This window comes from Protopterus annectens, chromosome 3.part0, assembly GCF_019279795.1.
Source record: "Protopterus annectens isolate FY-2018-M chromosome 3.part0, PAN1.0, whole genome shotgun sequence".
NCBI classification, from domain to species: Eukaryota; Metazoa; Chordata; order Ceratodontiformes; family Protopteridae; genus Protopterus; species Protopterus annectens.
In genome coordinates, this window is record NC_056731.1 from 123635214 (window position 1) to 123654222 (window position 19009).

The 19009-nt window shown below is 37.4% G+C and overlaps 1 protein-coding gene across 1 annotated transcript in view; it reads right to left on the reverse strand.

The window, feature by feature from the left end:
- Positions 1–19009, reverse strand: part of LOC122796781 (macrophage mannose receptor 1-like) — a 1193236-nt gene that overhangs the window by 1105347 nt on the left and 68880 nt on the right. Inside the window, exon 2 of the mRNA XM_044065508.1 lies at positions 6534–6935. Coding sequence (XP_043921443.1) covers positions 6534–6935 — 402 coding nt within the window. The remainder of the gene's footprint in view (positions 1–6533; positions 6936–19009) is intronic.

The following is a 19009-nucleotide window of genomic DNA, read 5'->3' on the forward strand; positions in this document are numbered from 1 at the left end:
TGTAAGAGTGTAGAGAGGTTAGTAGCGGAAGTTTATTAAAAGAAAGCATGGACACAAAATCGCACAGTTATATCAATGCTTATATTCCATCTGTCTTTTATAAATATTTTTCTCTTTTTTATACCTGTAGCCTCTCTCATATATATTCTCAAAACAAAATTTTGTTATCATATGGATTTATGCCATCCTTTCATTTTTAATAAACCAGCATTAATATAAGTTTCCTTGTACAAAGTTTCCTTCTTATAGTGTCAATATTATTTTCACTTGTCACCTTGCTTTTCTTAATACTTTCCCAAAAGTCTGATTATTCCTTAACTGATATTCTCAGTAGCAGTGCATTTTTATTCCTCCTAGTTTTATTCAATGTATACTACATGCATAAGGATGATAAATATAGCATTGGCTGTACTTACCTCAACAACTTCTTGCTTTGCATCATTAAAATAATCTCCCTTTTGACTGTGTTGAAATTGTATCCTCAGAAGCCTTTCTCGCATTATATAATCCCCTGCCATGTAACTTAAAATACCAATAGCTATACTATTCACTCAATAAACATTCTTTCTAAATAAAATGTGAAATGTTCCCTATAATTTAAGTGTGTCCCTTTCTATTTTTTCTTCCTCTTGCTGCTCTGCCTTCTCTATACTTCCATAAACATTCCCCAAACCTTTATTTCTGCCTTATGAAAGTAAATATGGCCTACTTTAGTAGTCTGTCTCGAGCCCTTATTCTTTTCTTTACTTAGGAATAACTCCACACAGTTTATGCTTTCTTCTCTTTGCTACACAATTTCTTTAATCTACAATATTTTCATCCATATGGATATTATATCATCAGCCTATAACAATGCTGCAGGTATTTTCATTTCTTGAGCTAATTCCTATCCTGCCTCATTCAAACCTATTTTGGCCTGCTCTGCTATTACATTCCTTACTGATGCATAAAAAAATCACACCATTCCCACTCAGACATCCTTGCCTTAAATCTTTCCTCATTGGGTGATGCAGCGGTGCAGCGATTAACATTGTCATCTCACAGCAATAGGTTCTCCAGTTTGATTCTTGGCCGGGGTGCCTTGTGTGAGGAATCTGCATTTCCTCCCTGCATTCATATGGGTTTCTTCTGGGTGCTCTAATTTCTTCCCACAATCCAAAGACATGCATCTGGAGCATTTCTCCCTGGGCCTCTGTTGAAAATGGGCTCTGTCCCAGTCAGACTTTCCCAGTAAACAAATGTTAAATAAATAAAATTACTATACCAAACCCATTCACATTTACTGCTGTTTTCATCCTTTGATTTTCTTTTCCACAAATGTTTTACATTTCCCTATATTATATTCCTTCAACAAAATGGGCAGCCATGGTGGTACAGCGGTTAGTGTTGCCACCTCACAGCAAGAGGTTCTCCAGTTCGATTCTTGGCTGGGGTGCCTTATGGGAGGAATCTGCATGTCCTCCCTGCATTCATATGGGTTTCTTTTGGGTGCTTTAATTTCTTCCCACAATCCAAAGACATGCATCTGGAGCATTTCTCCCTGGGCCTCTGTTGAAAATGGGCTCTGTCCCAGTCAGACTTTCCCAGTAAACAAATGTTAAATAAATAAAATTACTATACCAAACCCATTCACATTTACTGCTGTTTTCATCCTTTGATTTTCTTTTCCACAAATGTTTTACATTTCCCTATATTATATTCCTTCAACAAAATGGGCAGCCATGGTGGTGCAGCGGTTAGTGTTGCCACCTCACAGCAAGAGGTTCTCCAGTTCGATTCTCGGCTGGGATGCCTTCTGTGCGGAATCTGCATGTCCTCCCTGTGGTCACGTGGGTTTCCTCCAGGTGCTCTGGTTTCCTCCCACATCCCAAAGACATGCTGTAGGTGGATTGGACACTAAATTGGCCCTAGGTGTGAGTGTGTGCATGTGTGTGCCTTCTGTGGAAGGTTGGGTGCCGGGCTGGCAACTCAATACTGTAAAACTCCACTGGCAATCATGAGCGGACAGGTGATCCGCTGTGGTGACCCCTAACCGGGAAAAGCCGAAAGACGAAGAAGAAGATATTCCTTCAACAAAATCCCTAAATGTGCATTATTCATGTTATAAAATGGTTTCATGTAACAGACAATTAGTCTTTCCTGATGCCCGTCTGTAACTACTACAACACTTATTTTATTATCAGTTACATTTGTCTAACTTACTTCCATTTAGTACCATAATTTCTCCAATTATTGTTCTAGGTTCTATCAAAGCTTTTCTTGCACACTTTTTAATAGTATATTATAATCAGTGTTGCATAACACAATTGCCCCCCATTGTCATTATTTCCTCTTCTCCTTTCTTCTGTACACATAATAATATTGTCTGTACCACCTGCTTATTCCTAATTTTTTCCATAACAATTCATTTAAGACTTTTACAGTTTCTTTCATCAACCTCAATCATACCTCATACTGTACTAATATTAGTTTTACCTAAAAGCATGTTTCATTCTGATATTATTTTTCTTTGTAACACCATACTTTATCTGAAATCTTGCTAATATCCCAATCAAATTCATATTTACCACCTGCCCCTTGTTACATATTCTTTACATAATGTATTACTATATTCATAATATCGTCTTGCTAATTTCTTTCATTCCCACTGGGTTCCCCATTATCCACAGAGTTCCTCGTATTAGTTATTTATGTATTTATTTATTAAAATGATTTATTTATTCTTTTTCCCCTTTATGTAATATCATTGTAAAATACATGATATCTTGTCTCAGTGTAGGATTACTGTCCATTTCTTTCTCACCTTATAAAATCTTATAATTTGCATTACTTCTGTTTTTCCTAATGCACCATTTCCGTAAATGCCTTGATATCTTGTCTAAATGTATCCATTATTTTTTTTCAAATGATAGTTTTCCAATTATTGCTTTAAGTTCTACCAAAAGCTTTTCTTGCATAATTTTGTAATACTATATCATAATCAGAGTTGCATAACACGATTGCCTCCTGTTGTCATTATTCCCCTTTCCCCATTATTCTATACACATAATATTGTCTGTACCACCTACTCATTCCTAATTTTTTCCATAGCAATTCGATTAAGACTTTTTCAAATAATTTCTTTCATCAACCTTATCCAGATCTCATACTGTGTTAATATTAGTTTTACATAAGAGCACATTTCATTCTGATATTATTTTCCTTTGTAACACCATACTTTATCTGCAAACTTCCTAATATCCAGATCCAATTCATATTTACTGCCTGCCCCTTGTTACATATCCTGTACCTAATGCATTACTATATTCATAATACCTTCTTGCTAGTTTATCACATTCCCACCAGTTTCCTCCTTCATCCACAGAGATCCTCATATTATTTATTTATGTATTTATTTATTAAAACGATTTATGTATTTCTTTCCCTTTATGTAATACCATTGTAAATTGTTCTCACAAGTTGCCATTTGCATCTTAAAATACATAATATCTTGTCTCAGTGTAGCCTTCTCATAGGCATTCTATATTACCTCATAGGGTCTTCTCATTCCCATTACTCTCCATTTATTTCTCACCTCATAAAATCTTCCATTTGCTTTACTGTAGTTTTTCCTACTACACCATTTCCTTAAATACCTTGATATCTTGTCTAATTTTATCCATATTGTTTTTTCAAATTATAGTTCATATGTCCTATAACAATTAACAATATCGCCACTCAAACATGTTTTATTTCTTTATAGAATTAAACTCTTCATTTTGAATTTGAGCCTATATAAACAAATTTAACTTAAATGGCCCTCCCTTCATTTTTACATGAATTACTAATGCCCTCCCTGGTTTCAAGTCATTATGCTTCACCAATGCACCAACTCCACAACATTCATTCCCATTGACTAAATTATTTCCTTTCCCTATAACATCTAAAAGTACTGTACTTTCTCATACTTTCAGAAATAGATCTCATAGCTAATAAATAAATTAAAGCATAACTTAAATTATCACACTATTTCTGCACAAACATTTATCTAACATCAAGATATCAGGACTAATGCAGGCAGGCCTCCCATAACAAGAGAATAATAAATAAAGATGGCTAAGAACCCTTTCAATGACCGTGACCTCTCTGGAGATTCCCCTGGTTGTTATTGCCCTTTCCAGAGTTCTGCTCATCTTTTTAATAATCATACCAGAATTATAAATGATGTGGTCTATTTTAAGTCTTTGAGAAACTTCTCAAAGAAGTAGAAAATGTAAGAATGACTGTGATAGCCTCCCCACTGCTAAATATATTCCATATGCATCTTTACTTTTGCGCCCAAAATATCAGGTCCGTGGAACATGGTGCTCATACAATTACCTTGGTGTATTCTATAAAGTTATCCATCTTGAGACAGACATGCTGATGAACAGGATTGTTAGCTGTATCAGAATATTTTTTTCTGTATGAAATGCTACCCTTTTGGTAAGGCTTTTCATTGTAGAGGCTATTATGGATGGGGCTTCAGTTTGTCCTAAATAGCTTTATCCAAAAGCTGGTCAATGGCTTGGATCACTACATTAGAGATTTCTCTGAAAAATCTACCATATGACCCAATCACTTAATTGTTCTCACAGAAAAGACAAGGGATACGTAAATATGCTTAACCATAGCCTTCTTGTATGGAAGGTGTACCACAGGGTCTACTCTGTCAACATGAAGATGTGAGACTTTGGAGTCAGGGACCAGTAAAATCCTTGGAAATATATATCTTTCTGTCTGCTTTGTTGAGAAGTTAGCCCACAGTATACAGTAGAACTCAAACAACTTCACTGGCCAATGAAACAATGTGTACATTCAGCCAAAAAGAAAAAAGAAAAAGACAATCTATAGAATTCAGAAAAAACATTCATTAGTCATGGTAACTGGCTACCATAGGACAGTCAATTACTGCAATAGTGAGCAATTAGGATTTCAAAACAGTTATGGTTGAACTGAGAAAGACCTCTGTATCTATTCATTAGCATGTATGTGAATCACATCTTGCAGATGCACTGTCAGACCTGGAGGTGATATGATCCCTAGAAGCCCATGCACACCTATGCATGCACATACAGACTATCACTTCTTTACTTAATCTCCCCTTGGGAGACCACCCAGGCAGGTACATGCTCACAAGCATGCAACTTCATCTACACCCCTTCAGACATGCACATTAATGTCCCCAACACACATACACATGCAGTAAGATAAACTCGGGCACACATGTTTATTGAAATTGCCTGCACTGTGACTGCTCCCATATGAATGAATGGGTGACCACTGTATTTCTATAGCAGTCAGTTTTACCTCCAGCAGTGACACTCTATGTGACAAATCAGGGGTTGCTGGCCTTTCTGGGGGAGACCACATGGCTAATTAGCATTAACCACTTCCCTGGACTGCCACATAATGCAGCTCAGCCCTTACAATCACCATCTGCACTGATACCCCTACAAGCAGTAAACCCCAAGAGTAATGTGGCCTAATAACAGGAAAAGCTTACAGCAAGGAGGAAAAATGGCCTTGTGAAGACTTTCTCTTGGCTGCAACCTTTCTGAATGCCAGCTAATATTGTTTAAAATTGATGAATAGTCATTTCAGTGTTACAGAGTTATTATACAAAAGAGGTTATGGCTGTGAAGCAGAAGCAGAAGTTGAACTTGAACATGACATGTTAGTGGAGTAAATAGCAAAAGCTGATATAGAAAAGATGTTCGGATTAATCCTGTATCATGTTTGTATACTACAACATCAGTGCCACATTGCTGGCAGACATTGTTTAGTTCCTCAGGAATATTTTACGTGTTGGATTGGAATAGTTGATCTTCTGGGAGAGAATTTCATTGCTTAGCGGCCACTACACAGTGTAGTGAATCGCCATAACAATTATTAGAAATTATCACAAGTATTCATTTATCAAGATAAAGTAAATGTTAAAATTTATCATGCTTATTCAGACAAGCAAATGCATTTTGTTGAATTTAATATACTGCATAAGTCATTATATATCAATTATTAATTCTTGTTAGCACAATATAAGTTTTAACAATCTGATTATGATAACCAGTCTGATTTTTTTTCTGACTGTTTACTTAGAACTAACATCATAGTTTTCTTTACGAGTCATCACACACTACTGTCTTAAATCTGACTAGGATTTCTGAAGAAATAAAACTGTGCTATTATGCAGGCAAAGATGTTCAACAGATACTTGTCTTTACTAGATGAGCTGAGTGAAGCTTCCTATTAACAGTGGAAACAGTGTACAGGATAACACTGCATAAGAAAATTCCATAGGCATGAAATAATACTGAATATTATTCTACCATTCTGTATGTGCTGATTTGGTAGAAATGTTTGTGTGTGCATACTTGGTCAAAATCTGAATTTTCTTAAACTAGACAGATAAACAAATAAATACATAATGTTTAACTGTTCACAGAATATAACCATATCCCAATAAAAGTGTATCACAAATGATCAGTCTCACACACAAAATTCTAGGACTTTACCTTCATATCCACGTGAACATAAATCATCCTGGGATTTAAACACTTTCCATCTGCTCCATGATCCGGACTTATTATAAAGCATTACATTTTTCTCATTCTTGTTTCCATAGTTCAAATAGAGGTTTACTCCTTTGAGTGCAAACAAAGTGTCATTTCTGCATTCCCATTTCTGAAGTTCATTTTTTGCATTACAAGGCTGGAGTTTGATTGGAACCCAGTTTGAGTTATTAAGAGCTCCAAGGCACTGATTATATGCAACATTGAGTAGTCTCTCCTCTGAGATCCATCTAAATTGTTGGTTTGCATTAGTTGGGTCACATGGGCCAGCTTCAACACCATTATATTCTGTTCCAAATAAACATTTCTTGTGGTCTTCATTAAATATTGAAAATATTCCACTGTCTGCAAAAGAAAACAAGGACCTTGTCAACAAAATTGATTTTTACATGAGAAAAGGGAATAAACTTTGTTGTTTGAGAGTGTTTAGTATGTGAATGTGTGATAAACATAGCTTGCTACTAATCACTTTTTATGGACTGATATGTAATTTATTAATATAACTTAACTGTATGACCATATTATAAACATGATATCCTGAACAATAACATACAGTGGCTATAAAAAGTGTACACACTCCTGTTAAAATGCCAGGTTTTTGTGATATAAAAAATGAGAGTGCAATAAATCATTTCAAAACTTTTCCTACCTTTATTGTGACCTATAACCTGTACAACTCAATTGAAAAACAAACAAATCTGTTAGGGGAAAAAATATAAAAAATAAAAAACGTACAATAAGCTGGTTGCATAAGTGTGCGTACCCTTAAACTAATACTTTGTTAAAGCACCTTTTGATTTAATTACAGCATTCAGTCTTCTTGGGTAGGAGTCTATCAGCATGGCACATCTTGACTTGGCAATATTTACCCACTCTTCCTTGCAAAAGCGCTCCAAATCTGTCAGATTGCGAGGGCATCTCTTGTGCATAGCCCTCTTCAGATCACCCCACAGATTTTCTATTGGATGGGCCATTCCAAAACTTTAATTTTCTTCTGGTGAAGTCATTCTTTTGTTGATTTGGATGTATGCTTGTGGTCATTTTCATGTTGAATGGTGAAATTCCTCTTCATCTTCATCTTTCTAGCAGATGCCTGAAGATTTTGTGCCAAAAGTGACTGGTATTTGGAACTATTCATAATTCCCTCCACCTTGACTAAAGCACTAGTTCCAGCTGAAGAAAAGCAATCCAAAAGCATGATTTTGCCACCACCATGCTTCACTGTGAGGATGGTGTTCTTTTGGTGATGTAAAGTGTTGTTTTTGCGCCAAATGTACCTTTTGGAATTGTGGCCAAAAAGTTTAACCTTGGTCTCATCAGACCATAGCACATTTTCCCACATGCCTTTAGGAGACGTGATGTATTGTTTTGCAACTTTTAGCCGGGCCTGGATGTTTTTCTGTGTAAGAAAAGGCTTGCATCTTGCAAGCCTACCTCATAGGCCAGACATATGGAAAATATGGGAGATTGTTGTCACATGTAGTACACAACCAGTACTGGCCAGTAAATTCCTGCAGCTCCTTCAGTGTTGCTGTAGGTCTCTTGGCAGCCTCCCTGACCAGTTTTCATCATCTTGTCTTTTCATCAATTTTGAAGGGACGTCCAGTTCTTTGCAACGTTACAGTTGTCTCATATTTTCTCCACTTTTTCATGACTGTCTTCACTGTGTTCCATGGTATATCCAATGCTGTGGAAATGTTTTGTACCCTTCCCCTAACTGATACCTTTCAACAATGAGATCCTTTTGATGCTTTGTAAGCTATCTGTGAACCATGGCTTTTGCTGTAGCAGGCAACTGAGTAAATGTTAGGAAACTCCTACTAGGACAGCTGAACTTTATTTGGGGTTAATCAGAGTCTCTTTAATTGATGGCAGGGGTGTACCCAAGAAGACTGGATGCTGTAATTAAATCAAAAGGTGCTTCAACAAAGTATTAGTTTAAGGGTGTGCACACTTCTGCAACCAGCTTATTGTACGTTTTTTACTTTTTATATTTTTTCCCCTAACAGATTTGTTTTTCAATCATTGTCCCACTGTACTCATCCATCATTACATCCATTACAGAGTATAATGCCCCATTTGCTATGTACCTCACAAGACATCTGCAACAGCTGGAAAGGCCACATATATACCTCGCTAAAAGAATCACAGGCCTAAAGCAGATGCCATATGCTGACCGTCTAAAAAAACTCCAGCTGTACTCTGTGGCATATCATCTACTCAGAGGCGATCTCTGCTTAACATACAAGGCCATGTCAAACCCTGAGCTGTTGGACATGCTCCACTTAAAGAAATCACAATCCCTCAGAGCCACACGCTCCAGGGATCTAAACCTTGTCATCACAATGAACAAAACATGCTGGAGGGAAAGGTTCCTGACCCAGAGACTCCCCATACTCTGGAATAGACTGCATGTACATGTCAAGCAGAGCGTCTCCTTGGACCTCTTCAAAAGGAACCTTGATGATTGGATGCGTGATAGGTAGAAAATGGATACTTCAAAGAAAGCATTAAAGTAAGGAGAATACCAAAGGGTCTTTGACATTGGACATTTCCCAATGGTTTGGTATACAACTCTCGTTTACACACAGAATTGATTAATTTATTCGACCGCCAGGGTTGCAAACTTCTTGAGGTCCTTATTAAGTACAACCAGCAAACTATTGATGGGTTATTGCATGAAACAATGGAAATTGAGAAGGCAATCCAGAGTGACCTGTTATTTGATCAACAGCGGGAAAATTATATCAACATCTTTTCCAGCATTGACAAAATTATTTTGGAGGTGCAGGGAAGGAAGGAAAAGAAATTTGAACGTGATCATTTAGACTGTTGTAATGGTTTGCTTATCCTAAACCTCCCCGTCATTTGGTTTCATCTCAGGAAACACCTTCCACCTCCAACCACCATGATGATGACGTAGAAGTTGAAGACCCAGCCCCTTTAGGTCTGGACCCCCCCCCCCCCAGACAATCAGAGAGGATCAAGAACAGACAGAACTACCAGCAGGGCTCTTCATGGGGGGAATACAACAGGAATGGGACTCATTTGTACCAGTGTTGGAGCAAAACGAACAGGATTTAAATTCTAGCTTACATGATCTTAGAACTGTAACTGAAACATGTTGTATGAATCCTGGAACTGTGGACATTATTCAAAACTCTCAAGGTGACATTAATATTTTTAACTACACTAGTACCAACTTTGAACCGGCTTCGGCTGACTTACTTCGTAGAGGCTTTAACTTTGTCCCCACTACTCACAGTAAAATTGAGAATCTAATTATTGATTTAAAACTATTTGTGCGAAAATTGAATTTCAAGCTTTTATTTAATGACATTCAAGGTCTCAAAGTGGGTCAAACACTTCAAAGGAGAAGTTTGTTCAATCCCCTAATTCCCTTGCCTTTACTAGCTTTTGAGAAATTATATGAATTTGATTTCATGAATTTGCTGTCTAGGGTTCAAACTAAAAGGTTTAGTAACTATACAGGGGTGGAAAATGAACTTTTGAAACAACTTTGCTCTAACAAAACTATTTGGGTTATGAAACCTGACAAGGGAGGGGGTTGTAGTTATGAATGTGGAGGATTATCTTAACAAAATGCTTCTGCACTTAAGTGACAGTGATTTCTATGAGGAAACTTCATTAAACATGGTCAACATTGCTTATTCCAGAATAGATTGGTTACTGCAGGACATGTTAGACCAAGGTCAGATTGATTATGGCCTGTGGTCTTTGCTTGTGGTTAAATTTCCTGTTGTTCCATCCATATTTGGACTACCTACGATCCATAAAGACATGTGTGACCCTACCTTAAGACCTATTGTTAATGCCTCTAGGTCCAAAACACACCCTTTGGTGAGGTATGTTGATGTTAAATTAAAAAATGTTTTGGAGAGACATTATTATATCTGTAGAGACTCTTGGGATTTTTTAAGTAAAGTTTCTCAGATTTGTTTTGATGACAACTTGATTTTTGCACCATTGATGTTAACAACTTGCTCAATGTTATTCCTCATGATATAGGGCTTGATTGGTTTCATGAATTTTTGATGGAAAAGGCAATTTTCTGTAATAATGAGATCAACACTTTGGATTTGACGATGGAACCTGTTTTGAAAAATAACTTTGTGTACATAGATGGACACTACTACCTTCAAAGGAAAGGGGTGGCAATGGGGGCTGCTTGTGCCCCCATATTCACTGACATTGTCATGTTAGTTTGGGAGACTAAACATATTTTAAATTCATTTGGATCTTCTCATCCTTGGAGTTTTTACCTCAGATTCTGGGGTGATATTATCATTTTTTGGAAGGAATCTGAGGTTGAACTACAACATTTTATTGAATACATCAATCAAACTACTACTTTATTGAAGTTTAGTGCCACCTGGGGTAAAAATGACATTTGTTATTTGGATGTCCATTTTTTAAGGACACCGTTAAGAAGAGATTTGTTAGTCAAATCTACAGAAAACCTACTTTTTCAAATTGTTACTTACATTTTGATAGCTGCCATCTGGCGCACCAGAAGAGAGGCTTGGTAAAGGCTCAATTTGTTCGCCTTACTAGAATGACCTCGGAGGATGCCACATTTTAAAGGGAAGCCAACACACTTACTGATATATTTTTATCTAGAGGGTATTCTAGGGCTCTTGTGGAGGCAATCTATTCTGAGATACAAAACAAAAGAGCTAGGGGCTTTTACATGCCATTATTAACTGATCGAGTGATTAGCACCCATTTTTTTGTCAGTGAGACTGATGCAGTGGTGGATAATCCTCACCACTTATCTTTTATTACCACATACACCCCTGAATGCCCACAAATTTATAAAACCTTAAGCACATATTGGCATATTTTTTCAGTATACAAGGAGTTGCAAAGGCTATACAAAGATGGGGTAAGAATGGTTTACAGAAGAGGGAGATGTTTTAAAAAATTTTCGAAGCAGCCACCCAGCACAACAATCTGGTCTCCGTTAGGAGGAAAGGTACTCACAAATGTGGGTTTTACAACTATTGTAGGTACCTGATTGAACTTGACAAGGTTTATGTAAATGAAACAGTGGTTCGTCTCCACTTTTACTGTAATTGCAATACCAAGGACATTGTTTACCATGCCATATGTAAAAACTGTAATTGTTTTTATGTTGGAAAGACGCAAAGGAAGTTCAAGAACATTTTTATGAACACACCCTGGACATTAGGAAGGGTAACATGAACAACACTTTGGCAAAACATATATCGGAGAATGCTAACCATGAGTTTGGGATTGTAGCCATTGATCACGTGACTAGGGACATTAGCGGGGTGTCCCTGGAATGATGTATTAGAATTTAAAGAACTGAAGTGGCAAATCAAGCTCAACACATGTATTTCCTAGGCTCAATGAAAACATTTCTATTTTAAGTGTTTTAAAGTTGCTTTTTACATTTAATGATTATGTGAATTTTATTGGTTGTTTTGGTCATATAAATTTTGGGAGGGATATTTAAATGTTGCAAAGGATTGTGTTATCTAGTTCTGAAGAAGTCTTTTGGACATATTCTGACGAAAGCACTTAACTGTGTGCAATAAACTGGTTCATCATACCCTTGGTGTGGCTGGCTCGTTGTTCCTGATATAGGAAATTCACCCCGACGATCATGTCAGTTGCCCTGCTAGATAGGAGTCCAGGGAAGTAAATATTGTGGAACGAAATATCCAGGGAATTGTTATGGCTAGGCTTGTATAGGCCCTAGGGCCGATAGCCTAGTACCAACCTATGAACCTATGAATTGTACAGGTTATAGGTCACATTAAAGGTGGGAAAAGTTTTGAAATGATTTATTGTGGTCTAATTATTTTATATCACAAAAACCTGGCATTTTAACAGGGGTGAGTGCACTTTTTATATCCATTGTATATCATTTTCTGCTGTGTTCATTTCCTTATCATGTCATATCAAGTTAGATTATCTGTATGGAAATTGATAGACTGTCTGGACTGTATCCAAACTGCTTGTTACTATAATTGTACATGCTTATCTGTACATGATTCAAGGCATTACAAATAATGTCTCAGATAAACATTCATAACAAACACCTGACACTAAGGTGCACTTTAAGTTAATGTTTCAGTAGGTGATACTCACAAGAGCTCACTGTTGTACCTACACTTTTATATACAAATGATCAACAGGGGAAATTCTTTTCCCTCATCTCATTTTCTTTAACTCACATACTATTCTTAACTCATTCAAGAGTTTACTTTATGGCAATGCCACTTACATTCTGAATAAGCAATTTCTAATATTGCTCTTAGCCCCATTAACTATAACATATTGTCATGTGATCCTCAACTTTTTGGAAATGGCAAACACGATTTCAAGAGACCAAAGATTCCATACCTTCAAGATTATTCATGATTTAGGCCTGTTTAAGTGAGTGTGTACTGCTGTTATACATACTGTGGAGAAGGGGAAATAAATATCTCCTACTGGCACCAAATACTATGGGTGGCCACGGTGGTGTAGCGGTTAGCGTTGCTGCCTCATAGCAAGAGCTTCTCCGGTTCGATCCTCGGCTGGGGTGCCCGAGTCTGCATGCCCTCCCTGTGGTCACGTGGGTTTCCTCCAGGTGCTCTGGTTTCCTCCCACATCCCAAAGACATGCTGTAGGTGGATTGGACACTCTAAACTGGCCCTAGGTGTGAGTGTGTGTGTGTGTGTGTGTGTGCCTTCTGTGGAAGGTTGGGCACTGGGCTGGCAACTCAACACTGTAAAACTCCACTGCCAATCATGAGCAGACAGGTGATCCACTGTGGCGATCCCTAACTGGGAAAAGCTGAAGAAAGAAGACTGGCACCAAATACTATGTGTGAAGCAAGGTATGTGCTCTTGATTCATACAATTGGCCTTGATGGCATGTAATAATCATACAATGATGTCATGGGTAATAGCCAACACAGTAGCTCTCAACTGTCCAAATTTCTACAGAATGTCCAGATTTTTGCCTCATATTTCTGGTCTGTTCTAAAATCTGTGATTTTCTGGAAAATCCTTGAGGATTAAAGTCACTAAATTAATGACAAACATTTGAGTTTCATACTTCGTAGCCCTAAGAAAAATGCATGCAAAAGGAAAATCCTTAATTCTATCAACTTTCTAAATTTATAAGAGCAATATTTAAAATATGTCTCTATTTTGGTGCTCTTGTCCCCTCATTATTTTGCTTTTGTCCAGATTTCTTGTATTAAGAGGTTGAGAGGTATGCACTCCTGCCATATTCAAATAAGCCACAAACGAAAAGGCTTCACAAACTGTTAACACACAAAAACCGAAGAGATAAAGCTGGAAACTGCCCAACCAAATATAAGCAGTCGCACAAATCAAGTGTCCTTAAATGATTAGCTTAACACAATTTTGTTCGTGTTTTCGGAACCGACTATGCGTTTCCTTCCTCAGAGAAACAGACCAAACAAAAATGAATCAATGATAAAAAAGTCAAACCCAACCCTTTCATTTAAAAAGCCTAAAAGTGTCATGTGATGCTAATTAAATTTTGCAGCACTTGACTTTAATTAACTAATCTACTAAAAAATCTTAAACAATCTTAAAAAATATATATGTGCACATAACAAACATTGCATCGCAAATTGTTTCAAATGATTAGAGCAACTCTGCGGTTTATCTATAAACGTGAATAATTATTATTATTATTAAAATGTTCGCTGGTATACGGTTCAATGACCTGAACTGTTTATCACATTTAATAGCTACATTAAAAATCAAATACACTAAACTTGTTGTACAATACATCTTAAACCAGTACTTCAAGTAATAAATCTGTTACAAATAATAACTTTATTAAAAATACATAATCTCGCCCAACAAAACGTGCGGAAGACGTCAAAAGTCAACTTACGAAGGCTATTTACACAAAGAATACCTACCTACTAAACATAAAATACCAAAATACTTATAATACCTTTAAATACCTTTAAACTAGGGGTTCCTTCCAACTAATAGCTACATAATATTAGACCAACAAAAATATATGAGCTCTATCAAGGTAATGCAGGACCACTTTGACTAAAGCCATGCATCATTAAAGCACCCATCTAATGAGTGAGGGCATCTTTATCTGCTGCATGAAAGTTTTTTAAGAACACTAGCAATGGATACATGCTCATTGAGACCTGGGGGGAATGTGGCTCCAGTTCTAATTTGCCAACTTAATTCTTCTATTTCTAAACTAATTTGCCATGGTCCAACAAAAGGGGCATCATCTATCTTTTTCAACACCATAAAATCAAACTTATGGTTCGGGAATTCCACAATGTGGCTAGCAAGTGCGTTATTGGTATCCCCTTTTGAGATAGCATAATAATGCTCATAAATGCGCTGTTTTAATTTGCGCTCAGTTTTCCCTATATAGAACGCGTGGCATGCTGTGCACGTCGCTACATAAACTAGAGCTTTAGTGTTACAATTGTATTTGCCCATTAGCTTATACTGAATTTTATTAACTAATGCTGTAGTTCCTACCTTGATATACTTGCATTGTGCACAGCAGCCACACTTGCTCATCCCTACAGTGGAACTCCTCATTTTAGATCTACCAGTTTCTAAAAGTGTTTTCAGATTGACCCCCCGCCTAAAAGTGATAGCTGGTGGGCCATTACAGATATTCTGAACATTTTTGTCATTTGAAAGCAGCATCCAATTTTTACTCAAAATGTCCCTTATAAAATGATGGTCTATTGAAAAGGTACATAAAAATCTAAGATTGTTATTCGGTTGACTAAATTGGATGCTGCCTGCACTATTACCCCCTAACTCACTATTGTGGTTATTGACATAGTGAGAAAATAAAATAGGGCTAAAGTGTCCCGTTCCACGTTTATACTCAACTTCTTCTGTAACTTCTTTTATTAATTTTGTCGGGTAACCCCTATTGCTAAACATATCACCCAACTTCCTGCATTCTGAATGGAAGTCATCATCATCAGTTACCATTCTCGCCGCCCGCACCATCTGCCCTTTAACAACTGCTTTCTTTTGATGGTGCGGGTGGCAACTTGAAAAATGCAGGAAACTATTGGAGTATGTTGGTTTTCTGTAGATATTGCTCTTAAATCTCCCATTCAAACAATCCTTGTGGAGCATGATATCCAAAAAACTGATTTCAATGTGATTGAAGTTAAATGTAAACTCCAAAAAATTAGTTAGATTAGTTATAGATTCAATGAATTTAGGAATACTATCCGAATGCCCCTTCTAAAGAATAAACATGTCATCCTGGTACCGGGTGTACCAGGTGACATGCGTTCGAAACATGGGATTTTGAAACAATAATGTGTTTTCCCATTGCGCCAAAACACAATTAGCGTACGCCCCTCCACAGGGTGAACCCATGGCTACCCCTGATGTCTGTGTATAGATCCGGCCTTCAAATTTGAAAGTGTTATTATGAAGAATAAGCTCCAAAAGTGACTCAACCAAATAAATGATTTTATCATTGACTTTTCTATCAAACAGGAAATCCCTGATCCACTCCAGGCCTATGTTATGTGGTATCACGGTGTATAGATCCTTTATATCAACCGTGAGGAGCACAAGGGTTGGATCAAATTGAATTTTGTTAATAGCATCTAAAAAACTCCAAGAATCCTTACAGATATGTTTTTCCTTTGCTAGCAATGGCTTAAGTAAGGTGTCAACATATTTAGCACATGCACTAGTAATGGATCCTCTACCATCAACAATAGGCCTGAAGGGTGGGTCATTGGTGGACTTATGAATTTTAGGTACTCCAAAAAAGACTGGTAACCTAGGTGATATAATAGTCAAATAGCTGTGCAGGTCAGTGTCAATATACTCCTCCAGAAACAGATCTTCCAAAACATTTTGGATCTTCCTGTGAGCTATATTGATTTCATTGACACTGATCTCCTGATAAGGCCCTTGCTCTAAGTGTGTTAAAATTTTCTCAAAATAGGCATAATGGTCCATGAAAATGAGCCCATTCCCTTTATCGGGTTTCATCACTCTAATGTTACAGTCTTTCAGAGTACAAATCAAGTCCCTATCCTGTGCTGTTATGTTTGGTTTGTTATTGTTGTGTGGATGGCGGCTAGTAGCCAAGTGTCTAAAATCTAATTCACATGCTAGATCAAAAGCCTTTAAATTCTGCGTAAGGGGTGGGTTGAACACACTAGCTATTCTGAAGGGGTTTACTAACCTAGGAAAATTCCCTAGTAACATCCGTAAATTCAATTTACGTACAAACAATTTCAAGTCTATAACTGTTTTCACCATGTCAAAATGCGTGTCCGGGACAAAGTTTAGCCCTTTCGAAAAAAAATTACACATATTTTGATCAACGTCAAGAGAAGTGAAATTGTATATTTTAAAATCCCCTTCGGTGCTATGTATGATTCTTAGACTCGTTCCAGAGGTGGTTACCTCTTCCTCTGGTTCCTCTTGTTCTTCGGGGACTGATGGTTCCCATTCGACCTTAGATTCCTCTGATTGGAATCCTGTCCTTGACGAAAATCCTCAGCGGGCAAGGGCTCACTAGTATCGTTGTTGTTATTATTTTGGATACTATGATTGCCACCTTTAGTATTATTATTGTCTTCCCCCTGAACCAGGTTACTGCCTTCCTGGCCATTAATGCGTGGTTCTTGACCCACAACTTTCCGACCCACTGGGAGCTGGTTGGTGGAAGATGGAGGTTGGTCACTCCCCTTTACCTGGTGAGTATTACCAATACCTCTAACAGCATATTTGGTCTGGTTTACTAAAGGTGGCTGTGGGTAAACCTTACTGTTGGAATACTGAGAAACATCCCGCTCGATCTTCCTTTTCTTGTTGTTTGATAATTTAAGCATTGTTGCATCAATACTGGAAAAGATGCGTGAATATTCATATCTGTATCTATTAAAGTTTAAATTATTCTTAATGTCATGTTCCAACAGCTCTAAATCTTTTTGATAACTAGCTATTTGTTGTACATAATGACTTATCATTGTTTGCATAAATTCAAACCCTTGTTTGTCAAAAAAATTCAGTAGCTGTTTGTGGAAATCAGAGCCATTAATTAGTCCTACAGGGAACCTCCATTGCCTGAGGCCCTTGGGAACTATTTGTTTTTCCAAACATTCCTCCAAATATGCCACCTCCAATTGTAGCTTCCTACATTTAAATAATTTATAGTCAAACTCGCTGATGGTAAGAGTAATGTCAGTAGGAATACCTTCATGTTGTTGTGCAGTGCCTTCCACATACTGAACGTTGGGCGAGAAAAAATTCTTTTTACTTAGGAATGTATTCAGAGAAGGTGTTGAGTTCTGTTCGTTCTGTGTTAGACCATTCCCTTTACTTGTTTGTCCACGATGAAGCACACCGTGCGCTTCAAATAATGGAGGGTTAACATTTTGTAGCTGGCCAAAATCTCCATTGCTGCTACCGTCACTATTGACACGCCTACTATGTACATCCGGATGTCGGTTGAGATGTGGTGAATGATGTTCCTGCTCCTCCGTGCCTAAAACAGGCACTGCATTCACATTTCCACCCTTTATACTGCAGTCCAAATGATCAAACCTCTGCATCAAATGGTCCAAACGCCCCATGATCATTTGTATTAGGACCGTTAAATTGCCCTCATCGGCATTCGCCTCCCCAATACCACGGGCTGGGCTGTTTACTGCGTTGTCGATATTCAAATAAGCCTTACACTATTCAGTTGAAGATCAGAGTTATAAACCCTCCTAAGGATTTCACCCACCTTAGACTGAGTTGAGTGTCCTCTAGTACAGTCTTGCCAGCAAAAACTGGTGTAAAAATATATATGTGTGTGTGTGTGTGTGTGTGTGTGTGTGTGTGTGTGTGTGTGTGTGTGTGTGTGTGTGTGTGTGTATACAACAGAAAACCTGTAAGTTTAAACAGGATGGGGCTTGTGGCATAGTGAGGAGTTAGGCATGACTCCTTTCCCCACTGTTGTGCGATCTTGGAGATGGTACTTATTATAAGCAGGAAGTGTAGGGGTGTAGGCGAGATCTTTCCTCCCTCTCTACAAAAAGCAGGTTTTGAGTGTTTTCAGCCCCATTTGAGCTTTAGAGTTTTTGGCATTTCAGGCTCCGTGTTTTATGGTTCAGTCTTTTGTACATTTGATCTTTTAATAGGGACCAATAGTTTTATAGATAGATAGATAGATAGATAGATAGATAGATAGATAGATAGATAGATGATAGATAGATATTGTATATATATATATATATATATATATATATATATATATATGTGTATATATATATATATATATATATATATATATGTATGTGTGTGTGTGTGTGTGTGAGTGTGTGTGTGTGTGTGTGTGTGTGTGTGTGTGTGTGTGTGTGTGTGTGTGTGGATTCACTTCAACAG